We start from the raw sequence: 2067 nt of genomic DNA on the forward strand, positions 1-2067 counted from the left end.
CCCAGGGCTGCCAGGCTCCCAGCCACTGCCAGCAGCTCCCTCGTTCACAGCCCTGCTGTCGTGCTCTCCCCAGGTGTGGTTTCAGAACCGACGAGCGAAATGGCGCAAGCGGGAGAGGTTTGGCCAGATGCAGCAGGTTCGGACCCACTTTTCCACTGCCTATGAGCTGCCCCTGCTCACCCGTGCCGAGAACTACGCCCAGGTGAGTTCACTCCTCTGTCCAAGCTCATCTGTCCCAGTGCCTGCTGGACACACTGCCTCTGGTCCTAGTCTCCCCCCCGAGTCATGCTGCCCTTCTCGGGTTCATCCACCTGCCCTCAGGCACTGAAGGCTGGCAGTTTTTTAGCTGAGTGTCCTGCCTGGCTCCCCCATGCCCTGGCCTGGAGCAGCTCTCTCTAAGCCCAGCCTTGTGTGACACAGTGCAGCACAGCTCATCCTGCCCAGCACATCCTTTCACACTGTCCTTCTCCCATCACTGCTGCTGCTGCTCACTAACCTCTCACTGCTTTGAATAAGGTCCAAAAGGCTAATTCATGCCTAAAGAACAGCAGTTTCCAGGAAGGCTTCCTGTTGCCATGACTGGGTTTGCATGAGTCTTGGACATGGTGGTTGAACAAATGTATTTTTCTCCTAGCAAATTCCCACAGTCATCTCCCAGCGATGGGCTGTGGAAGCCACAGCACACTTGGTGACATCTGGAGTTGCTTCCCAAGGGACTTGTAGATTTATGCTCCACAGAAAGGGTGGGAGCAGCCTTGTTGGGGTACCTGGGCTGCTTCTGGGTCCTCTTGAAACCCTGGAAGCAGGTGACACAGCTGCCTTCCTGCCTTAGCTTCCCATCCTGGAAAACCCATCACCACGGCAGCTTCCCAAGCATCGGGCCATGCAATTTCATGCATGTTTCACAACACTGCCTTCAGAGGACACCAGGCAGACAGGCATTTCTTAGCTCAAGGGCTGGATCGTGCCCTTGTGGAGCACTCCCTCCCCCCTGCACTCCTCTTCCCACCACCCCGAATTTGCTCAAGGGTGCAGTTCTGCAGGGATGATGCTCTGAACCAGACTGTCCCCACAGCTCTGCTGGGAGTCCTCCCCCTGGCCATCAGATACCTCCCCAGCCAGTGCTGCACCACTGCTACCCCACAGCCAAGCCAGGAGTGTTTGACCTCTCTCCTGCTTGGCGACTCCCCCAAACTGAACAAGAAGCCCTTATGAAACAGCTGAGAGATGCCAAAGAAGCTTTTCAAGCTGAGGACACTCTCAGCAGCCTTTCCAGCATGCCCTTCTCTTGCCTTTGTAACTTACACTGCTCCCTCCCTCCACACTGCCCTCCTCTCTCAGCACTAGAGAGTGAAAATTCCAAACAGCAACTTGCGGGAAGTAGAAGATCCGAGAGGACCCGAGGGTGAGCAGTGGAGAGGGGCAGTGTGGTGAGGGGCTTTTTGCTCTCTTGCTCCAGCCAGCTGCTCACCTCCTCCCCAGCTTCATCCCGCGTGCCCACGACACCCCTGACGCAACACACCAATTCCCAGCAAATCCTGAACCTCTCTCCCTTCTGCAACATCATTTTAGGAGTGATGCTGCAGGTGGCTCGAGGTGGCTCTGCTGGGCTTTGCTCTGCAGCAGGGAGGGCAATGCTGCCTCGATGGGCTCTGCTGGGGAGTGGGACAGGAAAACTGCCTGTGCTGGGGACGTGGGCAGCTCAGCTCCCACAGGCATGACTGTGTGGTACCAAATAGCCCTTGCCTAGGCAAAGCTACCCCGTGCCGGGGCAGGAGGGTGGAGCAGCAGCCTTGGAGCACTCCTTCCTGCTTGTCCCTCTGTAATGGGTAGGACCACAGAAACACCATGGATGGCACAAGGTTTTCTGTACTGCCAATAGCGCTCACCGTGCAGAAAAAAAAGAGAGAAGTGTCTGGGAGGGGAACAGCCAAAGAGAGAGATGCTATGGCAGAGGAGGGGCACCATCCTGCTCCCTGTGGGTTAGCCTCCTGCGCTCCTTGCCCCGTCTGGGCTGGCAGACAGGTTTTGGAGTGATCTGTTGGCTCTGGAAGGGCTGTGGATGTC

General features: G+C 56.9%; 1 protein-coding gene across 1 annotated transcript in view; it reads left to right on the plus strand.

Moving 5' to 3' along the window:
• Window positions 1-2067, plus strand: part of LOC103808534 (homeobox protein aristaless-like 4) — a gene marked incomplete at its 5' end in the record, with an annotated part of 10240 nt that overhangs the window by 7751 nt on the left and 422 nt on the right. The window contains one exon of the mRNA XM_009081323.1: window positions 74-202. Coding sequence (XP_009079571.1) covers window positions 74-202 — 129 coding nt within the window. The remainder of the gene's footprint in view (window positions 1-73; window positions 203-2067) is intronic.

Source organism: Acanthisitta chloris, unplaced genomic scaffold, assembly GCF_000695815.1.
Source record: "Acanthisitta chloris isolate BGI_N310 unplaced genomic scaffold, ASM69581v1 scaffold29988, whole genome shotgun sequence".
NCBI classification, from domain to species: domain Eukaryota; kingdom Metazoa; phylum Chordata; class Aves; order Passeriformes; family Acanthisittidae; genus Acanthisitta; species Acanthisitta chloris.